This window comes from Mauremys mutica, chromosome 3 (genome assembly GCF_020497125.1).
Source record: "Mauremys mutica isolate MM-2020 ecotype Southern chromosome 3, ASM2049712v1, whole genome shotgun sequence".
In the NCBI taxonomy this organism is placed as follows: Eukaryota; Metazoa; Chordata; order Testudines; family Geoemydidae; genus Mauremys; species Mauremys mutica.
Window position 1 is genome coordinate 118,928,968 of NC_059074.1, and position 15,111 is coordinate 118,944,078.

General features: G+C 44.4%; 1 protein-coding gene across 5 annotated transcripts in view; it reads left to right on the forward strand.

Annotated features, from left to right (window-relative positions):
* Positions 1–15,111, forward strand: part of LOC123366829 (palmitoyltransferase ZDHHC14) — a 328,341-nt gene that overhangs the window by 215,762 nt on the left and 97,468 nt on the right. Inside the window, exon 1 of one of the 5 annotated variants that reach the window (XM_045010628.1) lies at positions 14,919–14,987. The exons of the other annotated variants lie outside the window; for them this stretch is intronic. Coding sequence (XP_044866563.1) covers positions 14,934–14,987 — 54 coding nt within the window. The 5' untranslated portion in view covers positions 14,919–14,933. Of the gene's footprint in view, positions 1–14,918; positions 14,988–15,111 lie in introns of those variants that run through there. 5 annotated transcript variants of the gene reach the window in all.

Genomic DNA, 15,111 nt, shown 5'->3' on the forward strand with positions numbered 1-15,111 from the left:
GCAAATGCAAATTTAGGACCACTTCCTTCCTGGTCTTCAGTTGTATCCGGAATCAACTCTGGGTCAACTGATAAACACTGAGCTATTTTACACACATCACTTTTTCCTGGGTCAGTCTTACATTCCCAAGCTTTACTAGCCAACAATTTATCACTCACCATGAATGTGCCCTTTTCTTTCTCAGTTAGGGCTTTAATCTGATCACCAATTTTAATCTGCTTTAGAGAAAACTTTCAATGAGCCTTATCTAATGCCAGATTCACGATAGTGACGAGGACATGGACACAGACTTCTCTCAAACAGGGGCCCTGGCAATTTGGACATCATGGTGGTAATGGGGCAGGTTCATGCCATGGAACACCGATTCTGGGCCCAGGAAACAAGCACAGACTTGGGACCGCATAGTGTTGCAGGTCTGGGATATATCCCAGTGGCTGCGAAACTTTCGCATGCCTAGGGGCACTTTCATGGAACTTTGTGACTTGCTTTCCCCTGCTCTGAAGCACAAGAATACCAAGATGAGAGCAGCCCTCAGAGTTGAGAAGCGAGTGGTGATAGCCCTCTGGAAGTTTGCAATGCCAGACAGCTACCGGTCAGTTGGGAATCAATTTGGAATGGGTAAATCTACTGTGGGGGCTACTGTGATCCAAGTAGCCAATGCAATCACTCTGCTGCTGCTATCAAGGGTAGCAACTCTGGGAAATGTGCAGGTCATAGTAGATGGCTTTGCTGCAATGGGGTTCCCTAACTGGTGGGGCAATAGACGGAATGCATATCCCTATCTTAGGACCGGACCACCTTGGTAGCCAGTACATAAACCTCATGGGGTACTTTTCAGTGGTGCTGCAAGCACTGGTGGACCACAAGGGATATTTCACTGACATCAACATGGGATGGCCAGGAAAGGTGCATGACGCTCGCATCTTCAGGAACTCTGGTCTGTTTGAACAGCTGCAGGAAGGAACTTACTTCCCAGATCGGAAAATTACCACTGGGGATGTTGAAATGCCTATAGTTATCCTTGGGGACCCAGCCTACCCCTTAATGCCATGGCTAATGAAGCCATACACAGGCACCCTGGACAGTAGTAAGGAGCAGTTCAACTATGGGCTGAGCAAGTGCAGAATGGTGGTAGAATGTGCATTTGGATGTTTAAAAACTCGCTGGTACAGTTTACTGACTAGGTTAGACCTCAGCAAAACCAATATTTCCATTGTTATTGCTGGTTGTTGTGTGCTCCACAATATCTGTGAGAGTAAGGGGGAGATGTTTATGGTGGGCTGGGAGGTTGAGGCAAATCACCTGGTGGCCGATTACGCACAGCCATACACCAGGGCGATTAGAAGAGCACAGCTGGGTGCCCTGCGCATCAGAGAAGCTTTGAAAACCAGTTTCATGACTGGCCAGGCTCTGGTGTGACAGTTCTGTTTGTTTCTCCTTGATGAAAACCCACACCCTTGGTTGGCTCTACTTCCCTGTAAGCCAACCGACCTCCCCCCTTCAATCACTGCTTTCAGAGGCAATAAAGTCATTATTGTTTCAAAATCATGCATTCTTTATTAATTCATCACACAAATAGGGGGAAAACTCACAAGGTAGCCTAGGAGAGGGTGGGTGAGGAGGGAAGCACGGGGTGGGGTGGTGGAGAAGGGAAGGACAAGGCCATACTACAGTTCAAAACTTATTGAATGCCAGCCTTCTGTTGCTTGGGCAATCCTCTGGGGTGGAGTGGCTGGGTGCCCGTAGCCTCTCCCCCGCCCGTGTTCTTGGGCCTCTGGGTGAGGAGGATATGGAACTTGGGGAGGAGGGCAGGCAGTTTTACAGGGGATGTAGTGGAGGTCTGTGCTCCTGCTGCCTTTCCTGCAGCTACACCAGCTGCCTGAGCATGTCAGTTTGCTCCCCCATTAGCCTCAGCATTGCATCCTGCCTCCTCTTTTTGTACTCCTCCCTCCTCTCATTGTGTTCATTTATTGCTTTCCTGGACTCTGCCATTGTTTGCCTCCACACATTCTGCTGCTGAGCTCTTTCAGTGCTGGAGGAGGGAAAAAAATGGAGAGTAGTATTTAAAAAGATACATTTTAGAGAACAAAGGGAAGACTATTTCACACCGAATCAAGCGATTCACATTACATAGCACATGTGCTTTTGGTACAAGGTTGCATTTTGCCTCTTATGTTGAATGCCTGCCGGTTTGGTGTGAGACATCACACATGCTTGGCTGGGCAACAGAATTCGGCTTGCAGGCAGCCATGGTAAGGCAAAGGGTTTTGGCTTCTTCAGCTTTCATAACATGTGAAATGGTTTAAAACAGCAGTGCCCTCCTTTCCCATATCAAGCAAAGCCCATTGGGTTGGCCATTTAAAAGGAGGTGCTGCGGTTTTAGGGTGAATGTGCAGCAACCCAACACCCACCCCTCCCAATTCTCTGGAATGATCACTTCACCACCACCACCACCACCACCGCGTGGCTAGTATCAGGGGAGATCCCTGCCAGCCAAACACAAACAGCTCAGCATGAACGGACCTCCCCACACAGCATGGCTAACAGCGGGGATGATTTCTTTTCAGACAAAGGCAAACAGCCCAGCAGGAACAGGCACCTCTGAATATCCCCTTAAACAAATTTCCTGTATTTCAACCAGGTGACCATGAACAATATCACTTTCCTGAGGCTAACACAGAGAGATAAAGAATGGATGTTGCATGAATGCCACCAAAGCCTGGGCCCATTCTCTGCAAAGCTTTGTTTGCAATGATTCCAGACTACTTGCTACTGGCTTGGCGTGGTAAAGTGTCCTACCATGGAGGACGGAGTAAGGCTGCCCTCCCCAGAAACCTTCTACAAAGGCTTTTAGAGTACCTCCGGGAGAGCTGTCCCTGGAGGATTTCTGCTCCATCCCCAGACACATTAACGGACTTTTCCAGTAGCTATACTGGCCGCGAATGCATCCCAAGTCTTCAGGGGAAATTAATCATTAAACATGCTTGCTTTTAAACCCTATATTATATTTACAAAGGTACACTCACCAGAGGAGCCTTCTCTGGCTTCATGGTCCGGAAGCCCACCTTGGGAGGGTTGGAAGGGTATTGGCTCCCAGGGTGATGAACAGTTTCTGGCTGCCGGGGAGAAGGGATTCTCCGCTTGCCTGCTGTGTGCTATCCTCAACCTCCTCCTCATCTTTCTCATCCACAAAATCCTCATTCCTCTTGCATGAGACTCCCCCCTTGCAGGTGTCCATGGACAGTGGTGGGGGAGAGGTAGGGCCCCCCATAGAATGCCATGCAGCTCATCATAGAAGCGGCATGTATGGGGCTCTGACCCAGAGCAACCGTTTGCCTCCTTTGTTTTTTGATAGGCTTGCCTGAGCTTCTTAATTTTCACGCGGCACTGCTGTGTGTCCCTGTTGTAGCCTCTGTCCATCATGCCCTTGGAGATTTTGGCAAATATATTGGCATTTCATCTTTTGGAATGGAGTTCTGCCTGCACGGATTCTTCTCCTCATACAGCGATCAGATCCAGTACCTCCTGTTCGGTCCATGCTGGAGCTCTTTTGCGATTCTGGGACTCCATGGTTACCTGTGCTGATGACCTCTGCATGGTCACCTGTGCTGATCAGCTCACCACGCTGGCCAAACAGGAAATGAAATTGAAAAGTTTCCGGGGCTTTTCCTGTCTACCTGGCCAGTGCATCTGAGTTGAGAGTGCTGTCCAGAGCGGTCACAATGGAGCACTCTGGGATAGCTCCTGGAAGCCAATACCATCAAATTGCATCCACACTACCCCAAATTTGACCTAGCGAGGTTGATTTTAGTGCTAAACCCCTCACCGGAGAGGAGTACAGAAATCGATTTTAAGAGCCTTTTAAGTCGACAAAACAGGTTTGGTCATGTAGACAGGTGCAAGGTTAAATCGAACTAATGCTGCTAAATTTGACCTAAACTCATAGCGTAGACCAGGGCTGGGGGTGTCCCCAAGAAGCATAGCCCAAGTTTGAAATACAGACATACATACATATTTATAACTCATAATACAAAAGCAGGAAAGAATCCTGTGGCACCTTATAGACTAACAGACGTTTTGCAGCATGAGCTTTCGTGGGTGAATACCCACTTCTTCGGATGCAAAGGTGATACAAACACATAAATGAGATTATCATAGCTGGGAAATTATAACATTTTTAGATACCTTACATGGCCTATCTAGCATAACTCATTACAATTTTACAGTATTGATATTCATAATATTCTCAAGTGTCCCCCCAGATTCCATACAGCATCACACAAGGGTCACCACCCAATTAAATCAATAGGCTGCAAGTTTAAAACAAACAAAAGGAGGTATTTCTTCACACATGCACAGTCAACCAGTGGAACTTGTTGCCAGTGGTTGTTGTAAAGGCCAAAAGTATAACTTGGTTCAAAATGGAATTAGATAAATTCATGGAGGATAGGTCCATCAATGGCTATTAGCCAAGATGGTCAGGGATGTAAGCCCATGCTCTTGGGTGTCCCTAAACCTCTGACTTCCAGAACCTGGGACTGGCAACAGAGGGGATCACTCTAAAACTGCCGTGTTCTGTTCATTTCCTCTGAAGCATCTGGCACTGGCTACTGTTGGAACACAGGATACTGGGCTAGATGGACCATTGGTCTGACCTAGTATGACCGTTCTTGTGTTCTTATGCACCCAGTCATCTACAGGGATTCAGTCTGGGATCCCTGGATCTAAAGCATGAGTTTCTAGTACTGCTTTAGCTAAAGGACAAAACCTATTTGTTTAAAGGCAGTAGTACATTCATGAACTTTTATACATGCCATTGTTAGCATGAGCTATGTTTGCATTAGATTGTTTAGGGCAGGAAACATCTTTTCATTATAGGTGTGTGTACCTTTTAGAGGCATTCAGTTCCATCTGTGCCTGGTTATCTCCCAGATCATAGGAGCAGGAGGCAGGGCCGGCTCTAGGTACCAGTGCTCCAAGCATGTGCTTGGGGTGGCACTTTCCAAGGGTCAGCACTCCGGTTTCTTTTTGCTTGGGGCACAAAAAGCCGGGAGCCAGCCCTGAGCGGAGGTGAGCTCCGGCGGTGGGGGGCGCGGGAAGGGCTGCAGGAAGTAACCTGGGGGCAGGGGGGAGAGGAACCGCTCTCCCCCCAGCTCACCTCCGCTCCACTGCTGCCTGCTCCCCCGAGCGTGCCGCCGCTCCGCTTCTCCCCCCTCCCTCCCAGGCTTGCCGCATGAATCAGCTGTTTTGCAGCAAGCCTAGGAGGGAGGAGAGAGAATCGAAGCGGCAGTGGCGCGCTCAGGGGAGCAGGCGGAGTGGAGGTGAGCTGCGGCAGTGGGGGGCGTGGGGAGGGCCACAGGAAGTAACCCTGGGGGGGCAGTTCACCTCCGCCTCCTCCCCCGAGCGTGCTGCCGCTCCGCTTCTCCCCCTCCCTTTCAGGCTTCCCTGGGGGGAGGGATAGGAGGCGAAACGCGGTGCATCTGGGGGAGGAGGCGGGGCTGGGGATTTGGGGAAGGAGTTGGAATGGGGCGGGGAAGGGGTGGAGTTGGGGCGGGGCTGGTGGGCAAGGGAATTTTTTTTTGCTTGGGGCAGCAAAAAACTTGGAGCCAGCCCTGCCAAGAGGCCAGAGAACATGGGACTGAGAGGCAGCCCTGTTAGGAGATAGAAGAAGCAGTCTGTGCTCAGTATGGAAGAGAGACAGAAGGAAGCTACTGAGCAGCCATAGTCTGGGGAAGGATAAGTGATGACTTCCTGTGGGGAGGGAGCTGGGGAAAGGAGGCAGGACAACATTTGGTGGAGGATAGCCTAGGATATGCTATGGAGAAGGCCTATGGGGAGACTCCCAGTGTAGGAAGAAGCCCAAGAAAGATCCTAACAGTGAGAAGGAAACAGACACAGTGGCACTAGACATCAGAAAGGTAGGCCAAAATGCTTACTGTGTGTGCAATGGGTGCCATACTGGGACCCTGATCTCAGACTAGGGTCTGTAGGTACTACGACAATACAAACTAATAAAACAATAGACTAGACAAGAGTGATTGCAAACTGTTAAAATTCCAGACTCCAAAGCAGAAAAATATATTGAAAGAGTGTATGAAAGGGTATTATCTGTAAGGCATTTTTAAGGCCACTATCAACTGAGTTATTCAGGAAAGATTATATTATATTTACAATGAAATTGAAATTCTGGAAAACAGAGCATGATGCTCCAAACTAAGAACAATAGTGTTGCAAAGGAAGCTGCATACAAAGTAATGATTGGATTTGTAACAAACCCAATAACTGAAATAATGTGGGGGGAGGAGGGAGAGAATGTCTTACACAGACTGCATATTGAAAAAGTGCATAGATTCCTTCAGATGAAATCCCAAAAAATGCCATAATGAAAATGTTGAGATTTCAAGCCAAGAAAAAAGTTCTGTCACATGCTAGGAGGCTTGGACAGTTCACCTTGATGCAGCATTCCTACGCATGCATTGTAAACATGGCCTTTGAAACCAGTAATAGCAGAAGGCAATACAGAGAAGTAAGAAATAAACTAGAGTGGGAAGGGCACAAACTACTCCAGCAAAGCTCAGAATTCACCTTAGCTCCAAAATAACATCTTCCTGAGCCATGGAAAAGGCTGGATGCTCTTTGCTTATGCTGGAAAACAAATCTTGAAAATAACACTGAAATGTGTGAAACAAATTTACAAACATTCCAGGAGTTAGGATGGCTGCTGGCTATAGTGTTAAAATTCTGCCATGGGCTACGTACGTCTCTCAAGTCTGCCTTTTAGAAAGGAGAGAGTATTTTAACTTCTAACTACTTTATTCCACCGGGACTATTTCTTCCATAGCAGCAATAACTTATGTCTATAAAGATACTGGACTAACTTACAAAAGAAGGGCAAAATGCAGCAAGCTCTATGTAACGGGACCCCTACTGGTAACTGTTTCTGGAGCTGGGAGTATGGTGAAAAACAGACAGATGGGATTCAGAAGGGGTGGCATGGTGATTCAGTTGGCCACTTCCTGTTCCTAACCACTCATCCCTTCAATTGGCTCTATATTTTATCTCATTGTAGGAAAGTGTTTTGCATTTTAGTTTTATTTCTTCAGTAACTATTTTTTGATGTCAAGCACAGATAAGACTGAACACGTTTCTTCAAATAAAAAGCTTAGCATTTAAAAGTAGGCCTTCTGTGGTCAAAACCGCAAACAGAGCACATGACTGAGTGCTGGATCTGTAATGCCCCCGTAACTTCAGAAAGTTTGGACAAGCTTGCTCTGTGAGCTTAAAAGGGAAGTCTCAATTCATTTTAAGAACCAATTTTAAGTTCCTCAGAATAAGTTCCAAGCTCTGACACCCATCTCATCACCAGAAGATAAGATGCTACATCCCCTTCAAAACACTGCTGTAAATATTCAACCCACCTTGTTCTCTTGTCCTCATGTCCTTTTGTTTTAATTTTTTGCAGCTAGAGGACCATATTTCCAGCATATATTAGAAGATGCTTTAATTGCTATTCATAGAGAATTGATAAAGCTGTGTTGGTGCTTAGGACAGAAGAAATGTCAGCTAGTCTTTTACACCTTGATATTCAAACACAGGAAGGTGTGGGACACTTGGATCTCTCAGGCATCACTTTTATTATAATGACACTAGTGACAGGTCAAACATCTGTGTGGACTTATGGTCTCACTAATAACATTGGCTGGGATTTTCAAAGCTATTTGGGTGTCTCACTCCCCTAGCCTCTTTTGAAGATTCCTGCCATTCATATTTTGTTATACTATTAATTTGTACTTATACTGTGCCTTTCAACCAAAGTAAAACATGTTTTACATATATTAAATATCATGCCAAAGCTCTGAGATGGATATTATTATAACCACTTTTACAGATAGAAAAATCATGGCATAGAACTAAATACCTTACTCTAGGTCACATAATGGATCAGAAACAATGCATATATGCAACTTAGAAGCCTGATTTCCTGTCTCCTCCTCTAGCCATACTGTAATGTCCCCTTACTAGAATGCGAGGATCTTTATTTGCAGTAACATGTATGAATGATATTTTCTATTAATGCATATGCTGTCGTTGGTTACTAAAATGTTTCAGTAAAAATATTCTCTTGTAGGCAGGGTTTAGTTTGGACTGGAAGAAAGACCATGCATGCAAGAGCTAATCTGGGTTGACATGAGAGGAAAAAATATATGTATGTCAAACTGAGACTTCAGAATTCTTCTTCCTGAGGGACGCTCTCCGCCCTGCGAGAAGATGAACAATGCCTTATAGAAGGCATGAAACACAGTTACACTTGTTTGGGGACTGTTTTGAGGGTATAATTTTTTTCCTCTGAGCAGATCAATAAAGACAGTCCCAAGATGTTTAATTCCCCAGCTCTACGGGTAACATGTTTATCAGGAAGTTTCTGCAGAGATCTGTCTATTAGGCCATTTCACCACAGATAATTTCTAAAGGAAACAGTGATTTACAACAAAGTGAACAAAATAAAGGTTTTACTAAGGCCTGGTTTTATCACTCGGTAATGCTGCCATTAAAGCATGTTGCAAGCATAGTAGTGAACTTGTTGATTATGGAAACACAATTAGCTAAAGCACATACAAGTCCTGTGGTTGCCATGTCATCCCACTGAGATTATGTCTGTTATAGTAGCACAGCTTTGGCACTGCATCTATCTGTGTTGCTTTAGTGCCATAATGTTGATGCTGTCTAGGCTGTCTACATCGACAGAAGCGGTTTTTCTGTCATTATAATTAATCCACTTCTCTGAGAGGCGGTAGCTAGGTTGACGGAATAATTCTTCTCTTCTGTCAACCTAGCCATGTCTACACTGGGGGTTAGGTTGACCTAACCATGGCACTCCGGGCATGAAATTTTTCACAGCACTGAGCAACGTAGCAAGGTCAATCTAATTTTTAAGTGTAAACCACCCCTAAGGCTGTCAGTATTTTCAAAGGAGCCTAATGGAGCTAGGCAGTCCAATCCTACTGAATTTCAGTGTGAGTTGAGCCTAAAGCCACATTAGCTGAGCGAGATTTGTCTTTTGTTAGTCGTCTGGAAGAGAGTCCTAATGCCCCTCTTCCTTTAAACTTCAGAAACTGGAGAAAATAGGGCCTAATCTTTGATCTTCAGCTAAAATCTGGTCTACACTTAAAAATTAGATTGATCAAACTACGTTGCTCAGCGCTGTGGATTTTTTTTTGCCCTGAGAGCCGTAGTTAGGGCACAGATGGCATAGATGCAGCTATGTTGACGGCAGAATTCTTCCATCAACCAAGCTACCATTTCTTGGAGAGGAAAATTTATTACACTGATAGAAAAACACTGTCTATCAATGTAGGAAGTATCTATACTACGGTGCTATAGAGGCAACAATGTAGATGTACTGCTGTAGCATAAACATGGCCTGAATCTCATATCCTGCCAATAAGATTCCTCCTTAATGGAGGTAGCCCCATAAGTACTAGAAGATAGTGGAATGATTTCTACATTTGTGGTTACATACCAAGAAAAAAATCCAGAGCCCTCTGCTATCTTCCTGTTATTCCAAGAAAGCTTGCAACTAACTGGTACAATATATTTTGTACTATTCGTTAATGGTACGTTGGAGTGCAGGCACTGACAAACACCTCAGACGAAAACCTTGGCATAGTGAAGTCAACAGAAATTTTGCAATGGATCAGAATACCCAGCCACTTGATGTAGTTTACAGTAACTGATGCTCTTGGGATGGTATCTTCTTGACATTACAGTTCATTGCAGCTGGCAGACTCCTTCCTCCACAACAGGTAAAACTGAAAATAAACCACAGACTGTTCACAGCGACCAACCAAAACTGTTGGCTTTCTACCAATGAGAGTGCAAAAGTAGTCAAAGCACAATATATTTTGTCTACACCATAAAGAAAATGGGAACATACAGTACATTCACAATCAACACAAAATATGTATGCTGGCCAAGTATATAATAAAGTGAGTTAGATCCAATATCCTCACTTTGGCCAGAGGAAGAAAGTGAAAAAACAACTGAAAGAGGACCGAGATGGAAAAATTACTATGTAGTACTCCAACGTGGAGCTAAATAATTAAGTACTAATGACCGAGGTGCTGGACATCTCATTGTGATCAATTAACAATCACAAGGAGTTAATGGGCTGAGGAAAGAAGCAAAGAAATTACAAACAAAGCTCTTCTCAGAATTGTTTCTTCAGAGATAAATCCCCAGAATGAAAAATTTATAAGGGGAAAGTTCTATCTAGACTAGCTGTTAGGACCTAAAGAAGTCTGGACTTGACGTCTTATGGGATTTCAAGGTTAGCTGGCCCTAGCACTTTGACAATACATGTGTGATCTGATCCATCCTCATTGCTGTGAGGTGTGGAGTAAGACAGTAAAAATGCATCCACGTCTTTGGCAAAGTCACATGAACAATAGTTTGCACTGAATATGAAAACACTTGTTTCAGCATGAGATGCAATAGTGCCAAAATAAAGAAACTGATACTGAAAGGAATGCTGTCTTAGAGCTTCATGCAGGGCCGGCTCTAGGCACCAGCGTTCCAAGCATGTGCTTGGGGCGGCACTTTTCAAGTTTTCATAATTGAAAGAGAGTAGTCTTGCAGACCATCTAGCAATACTATATCCTGCTCTTCCCAGCCCTTTTGTGGTGAGCAACGTTGTCAAAGGGCTGTGGTCTGTGCGCAACTTGAACGTGCGGCCCCACACGTAAGTTCTCCATTTTTCAGTAGCCCCGACACAAGCGTTTCTTTTATGACTGTAGAATATTTTCTCTCAGCATTACTTAGTGTCCTTGAAGCAAATGCTACTCAAGCAGCCCATTCATCCCACAAGCATTCCAGGAGGGAAGAGGAGGGGGAAAGCCACTTTGCAGGTATTCAAAGAGGGAGAGGAGACAAAAATGGGGGCGGGGGAAGTGTAACAGACCTTTTGAACCTACAGGTTATACAGAGCATAGTCATACAAGAGCATACAGATCACTGCTGCTTCTACACCACTCAGCATCTGAGCAGGAACGAGAAAGATTTGAGGAATGCTCTTTGCCTCCTTTCCCATCACAATGGATGGCCACAATTAATCTAAAATATAAGTATTTTGAACAGTATTTGTTTTACAACAGGGTCTTCATTTAATTAATTCATCCCTTTCTAGTGAAATTGTTCATTTCTTCACTGGATTCTACTGAAGTGACCATTTATATCCCTGGAAAATTTAGTTCGATAAACTCAATCACAAGAGTACATATTTACTAGGAAAAGTCATAGCACGGGGAAATAACAAAATCCAACATATGTGCTTGCTTAACAGTTTTTATGGAGAGGAGATTTTTCATTCTAAAATGTATATTGATATCTCAGTTTGAGGCATGGGGCTTTGGAATAGGGTGATCAGATGTCCCGATAAAATAGGGACTGTCCCAATTTTGAGGCGTTTGTCCCGCTTCCTGACCAGAGTACAGTCAGGACACCATTTGTCACAATATTTTGTTTCCTGCTCTTCGGCGGCAATTCGGTGGAGAGTCCTTCAGTCACGGCTGGTCTTGAGCGGTATTTCGGCGGTGGGTGCTTCTATCTTTGGCGGCAAGACTTATTATCCCCTGCCGAAATACCATGAAAGACCATCTGCAACTGAAGGGCTCTCCACCGAATTGCCGACGAACTCCTGGACAGGTGAGTGTTAAAAAAAAAAAAAAAAAAAAGCCCCCCCCCCCCCCCCCCCCCCCCCGTGGCGGTCCAGATATTTTCCCCTTAACATCTGGTCACGCTACTTTGGCAGTACAAATCAGGTGTTGAGTAGCTAAAGCCATATATATCAAATAGAAAATATGAGCTCAATTCTGCAAAGTGCTGAGTACTTTGGCCCTTATCCAGCAAAGTATTTAGGCACATGAACAGTCCCATTGAAGTCAGTGGGATTACTCATACATTTAAAAGTTAAGAATGTGGTTGTCATTTTATGAACTAGGGCCAGAGTCCTCAGCACTCTACTAGGCAGCAGAAAACTCACCTATGCAAAAGGTTTTAGAAATCACTTTAGGTGTCTCCCATTGGCAGTATGTTTGTGCTAAAGCTTTTGTGTTAGCTTATAATGAAGGTTTCAGCTAGGAAGAGAAATGTGATCTGGCCTGCACAGAAGAAAAAGCAGCTATAAGGATGTAAAAATAAGCAGCTGTAAGGATGTTCCTCACATAAAGGTCCCTGTCTACATGGCAGTTAGGCTGGAAATGGAAGACCACATCGACACCAATTTCTCAAAATACTCCTTTCCCATGGGGGGCAAAAAACCACAAAAACCTATCCACCTGTAAACTTCTCCAGTATAACTTGTTAAGATCAGCTTGTGGGGGAACATTGTCTAGAAGATCAGAGATTTTAGATGTGTAGAGAGGCCTGGCAAATCATTACTTTGTTTCTATATCTAAGATAGACAAATGTTGTTTAAGTGGCCATCAGTCCTATAGTATGAAGCCCTTCCTGGTAGTTTTCAGAAGGCACATCTGTTTGGGTTGTAAAACTAATTTAAAAACTGAATCAAAATGGAGTTTGAATATTTTTCAAATTAACCAGTTCTGACCTTTGTTACAGTAAAAAATGGTGTGGTTGTTGCTAAACAGCTGCTTTTCAGCCCTGCAGCAGCCACATATATTCTTTATTGCTCCTGTTCAAGATGATAGCTAGAAAACCCCCCAGCTATTTCACTTGTTCTACATAAAAGGTGGGGAAAGTTGCAACTTCATTTTCAAGTTACAAGACTTGTGGGTATGCTGTTTTTCTGTTTTGTTACAGTTGCCTGGTTCAGTGGAAAGAGTTACCAATAGTAGAAGAAGCTTGTAAGCACTTCAGATATGGAAATATGCATGTAAGGCATTATGTTGCTTCACAATATTAGACATGAATTTTAGGAATAATAATGTTTGACTCATTGACAATTTGTACAATTACACTACTTTTTAAAAAACTGGGATTGAAGGTGCTACTGATCAAAACCCAAAGAAATTATACCCTCAAACAGCTATATTTGCAAACTATGCACATAGTCTATGCAAAATATGTTTGTATTACAGCCACTGTATTCTGTCCCCCTCCATTTGTTTTCCCCTTTTACCATAAGACTGTAAATTGATTGGGATAAGAATTGTCTTTTACTTTAAGTCTGTATGGTGAGACCACAAGCCATGATGTTGATCAGTATTGTCTCTTTGTTTTCTTGTCCTCCTGCTTCTGTCTGTATCTATCTGTGGTCTCTTGTCTTATACTTAGGGTACGTTTACACAAAAAATGCTATAGTGGCACAATTGCAGCTACACCACTATAGTGCCATAGAGTAGACACTTGCTACAGCGATGGATGGGGATTTTCCATCGCTGCAGTAAATCCATTGCTCTGAGAGACAGTAGCTAGGTTGACAGAAGAATTCTTCTCTTGACCTAGTGGTATCTGTACCAGGGCTTATGTCTGCTTAACTATGGGCTAGTCTACACTTACCGCGCGGGTCGACGCGGTGAGTTCGACTTTCCGGAGTTCGAACTATCGCGTCTGATCTAGACGCGATAGTTCGAACTCCGGAAGCGCTAGTTCGAACTCCGGTACTCCACCTCGGCAGCTGGAGTTAGCAGAGTCGACCTTGGAGCCGCGGAGTTCGGTTCCGCGGCGTCTGGACGGGTACGTAGTTCGAACTAGGGTAGTTCGAATTCAGCTACGCTATTCACGTAGCTGAATTTGCGTACCCTAGTTCGACCCCCATTCTTAGTGTAGACCTGCCCTATGTCTCTCAGGGGCTTGAATTTTCCGCACCCAAGCAACGTAGCTAGGTTGACCTAAATTTTATGTGTAGACCAGGTCTTAGTCCCTGCCCCAAAGAGCTTACAGTCTTTTTGTTCTTTATTTGTACAGCACCTAGGACAATGGGATCCTAGTCCATGACTGATATACTGGGGGTATATCTACACAGCCTGTGGCAGGGAGCCTCCCAACCTGGGTCAACAGACTTGGGCTCACTAGGGAGACCAGACAGCAAGTGTGAAAAATCAGGACAGGGGGTGGGGGGTAATAGGATCCCATATAAGAAAAAGACCCCAAAATCGGGACTGTCCCTATAAAACTGGGACATCTGGTCACCCTACGGCTCATGCTACCACCCTCAAAATAGCTGTATGGACACTGTGGCTTGGGTTCTGAAGCTCACCTCCCTCCCTAGGCTTCAGAGCCAGAACTACAGCCCCAACATCTACACAGCTATTTTTAATGAGCTTGCTGCAACCCCAAGTCTGTGGACCTGGGCTGGGAGGCTTGCTGCTGTGGGCTATGTAGATGTACCTCTGGGCACTAAGGTAGTACAAATAAATAATAATAATAATAAATAATAATAATATAATGTCTAGCACAATGGGCCTGATAGTATTACAGTTTCACGTAAAAGACCAATCAGCTTGCTGAGGCCCAGATGACACACACATCACAAATGAATTACACATCAAAAGACAGTAGTAGAGGAAACTTGATGTGATAGTAGATTCATTTCCTTGTGGCCCAGTTTTCTGAAATTACTGTTCCAAGACTGAATGGAAGATATTGACTTTCATAGAAAAAGCAACCCGCCTCAGCCCAAAAAAACCCAGACAGTAAAATGTTATTTTATTTGCATTTTAAAGAAATATTTGGCAGTGGGAATGGTTGATTAAAAATGCATTCACTTTTGCATTAGTGGTATTTTTTTGGTAGGAAGGTAAATATACCAGCGGTGTCAAGTGAATCTACCAGTGAAGATCCCTCCAGTACATTAAGGGCTGAAGCAAAAAGAAGTTGAATGAGGAGGATAATGACCCCTTCTTTCCCCCCCCCCCGCCCCCCCAAAAAAGCAGCAAGATTTTAATGGCTAGAGAGCTTGTACAAACTGCCTAAGAATGTTAATCACTCAAAGGACCAAGTCTTCCAGCAAACGTGTGAGGAGAGCTGAAGTAAGTCTGAACATTCAGGGCCAGATGCTGTCATCAGTTGTGCCGGTGTAAATCCGGAGTAACTCCGAATTTACACCTATGCAAGTGATCAGAATGCGGCTCCCCGGCTTTCTGATTCCGATAA